Genomic DNA, 2,108 nt, shown 5'->3' with positions numbered 1-2,108 from the left:
GCAATATATTAAAAAAAAAAAAAATTATTAATGCTTTCACTCTGCTTGAAGTATTACACAGGGCTGATAGCGTTCCGGCGCCACGCCGGATTTCCGGCGTACCGAGGTGTTTGCGAAAAAAAAATCAGGTTCGCGTGATCTGACAATTCCCAAGATCCGAGAGGTGCTTTCACTCTAAACCACACCAGTAGGCATAGCCTACTTAAGCCAATTGGTAATAGGGTAGGGGGTGGTCTTGGGTTTTGGCCAATCAGATTGATTCAGCAGTCACCCCAAGTGTTTTGTGTTTCCCATACACTACAAATGTGTTTCCCACACTGGCAGTGCAACTTTATGAAGCCAGGGGAGGACACCAAAGTTGTTGATAAAGGTATAAAGAATAAATGGCGTTGGTCTTGGATAGAGGAGGTGGGTAGAGACGGAAAGCCCTTTGGAAGCTGGTGTCAAAAACTCTGGCAACCAGGAGCATGTTTCTGCACTTTGTGTGCTAGGAAAATATTATATGGAACTAGCGGGAAAAAAGTGTTGCCACGGCACGAGTTCGACGCTAGTCATCAAGCAGCTTTACGAGCAATTCAACATACCTCACGTTTGCCGGGGGCAACAGCCACAGCAGATATCCGACCCTCAATGACCAATCGCGTGGCTGATTTAAAAATTCGCTTGTGCTCCTTCATTGCCGAGTATGATCTATCGTTTACAATCGCTCATCCACTCATCACTTTGTGTCAGAAATTAGCGGAGGATAAACTCGCCCTTACGCATCTGTCTGTCTCGAGGCAGCATGCAAGCTATCTTATGACACACGGCATCTCACCAGAATTTAAAAGAAATCTGTCTGACAAGCTTAAGAATAACATGTTTTCACTCAACATTGATGAGGCCACGGACAAAAGCATGGATAAAATTCTAAATGTACTTGTCCGATTTTATGACGAGAATTTAGGCAGTGTGAAAACACAGCACCTTGCCAGCAAAAACGTCAATGTTGCAACTGCCTCAGCACTGATGCTGCAACTAAAAGATGTTCTGCAATCATATGGGCTGGAGCGGAGACAAGTCACTAGCATTCTTCTGGACAATTGTGCTGTGATGAGGGGAAAAAGAATCTGGTCTTGAAACGTTAGCAAGGAAGGAGAACCCTAATCTCCTGGATATATCAGGAGACACTGTTCACATGGTGTCCAATACTGCTAAGACTCTCATGAGACCATTTGGCTCAGAAGTGGAAGGTTTTTGCTCTGATATTTATTATGATATAGAGAAGTCGCCCAAACAGAAGGAGATTGTATTGGGTTTGTTCATCTCATGTCTGAATAATGTACATTTTTATCCACAAAAGTCATCAGAATATTTAATTCAATGGACTATTTATCAAAAGGGGGGGGGGGGCACACCCCTGGATCCTGCTTGACAATTGCGTTGATCGGGGCATATATCTTAGCTTAGGGGAAAAAAGTTCAGGCTCAGGATTTTTTTTACTATCACCCCTGATTACATGTTTATCTGTGGGCTGAGATAATCTTCATACATTTTGAGTTGGTGAAGCTTGTTAAGAACACAGAATGCATTGTCTTTAAGCTCAACATAAGGTCAAGGCTGATTTTCTTGAGCTGCTGAAAACTTGACATTTTGGAGATTTTCATCGCACAGCAACAATAAGTAAAGCATCCTTTGTTGACCTTAACTTTGAGCTCAGTTTCAGAGCAGGTCAGGGTCGTATTGTATGTCTGATGCCCTTCTCCTGAGACCGTGGTTTGAAATACAGCACAACCTCCGGGGGGTGGTTTTCTCTGTATGACCCTTACAAAACATGAACTTGTGACCTGTGCATGAGAAGAGAAGAAATAGACCCACAGGGGCTTGTACAATAGATATGTGAGGGTGGCAACATGAGTCAGCTGAGCTCTATGACTCCATTGACTACTGCACAACAGATTGTATCCCTTCATGAAGAGTATAGTACTAGATTTTTACCTTTGTCTACATCACAATTTAAAGGGTAAACATACCGAAAAAGGTACAAAACATGTACCTTAACCCTCCTGTTGTCCTCATTTTCTGTATACACCCCGTGTCCTCCGGGTCAAAATGACCCGTCTTCACTA

At 43.1% G+C, this 2,108-nt stretch overlaps 1 protein-coding gene and 1 pseudogene across 1 annotated transcript in view; one reads left to right on the top strand and one right to left on the bottom strand.

Annotated features, from left to right (window-relative positions):
• The first annotated feature begins 303 nt into the window (after positions 1-303).
• Positions 304-1,851, top strand: LOC147817127 (uncharacterized; annotated as a pseudogene).
• A 97-nt stretch (positions 1,852-1,948) lies between these two features.
• LOC147817126 (uncharacterized) overlaps positions 1,949-2,108 on the bottom strand; it is a 1,525-nt gene continuing 1,365 nt past the window's right edge. Inside the window, exon 2 of the mRNA XM_087171750.1 lies at positions 1,949-1,983. Coding sequence (XP_087027876.1) covers positions 1,949-1,983 — 35 coding nt within the window. The remainder of the gene's footprint in view (positions 1,984-2,108) is intronic.

This window comes from Seriola lalandi, unplaced genomic scaffold (genome assembly GCF_002814215.2).
Source record: "Seriola lalandi dorsalis isolate HSWRI2012SDOR001 ecotype SW California unplaced genomic scaffold, Sedor1 jcf7180002054972, whole genome shotgun sequence".
Taxonomy (NCBI): domain Eukaryota; kingdom Metazoa; phylum Chordata; class Actinopteri; order Carangiformes; family Carangidae; genus Seriola; species Seriola lalandi.
This window is presented reverse-complemented; position numbering and strand designations above follow the sequence as displayed.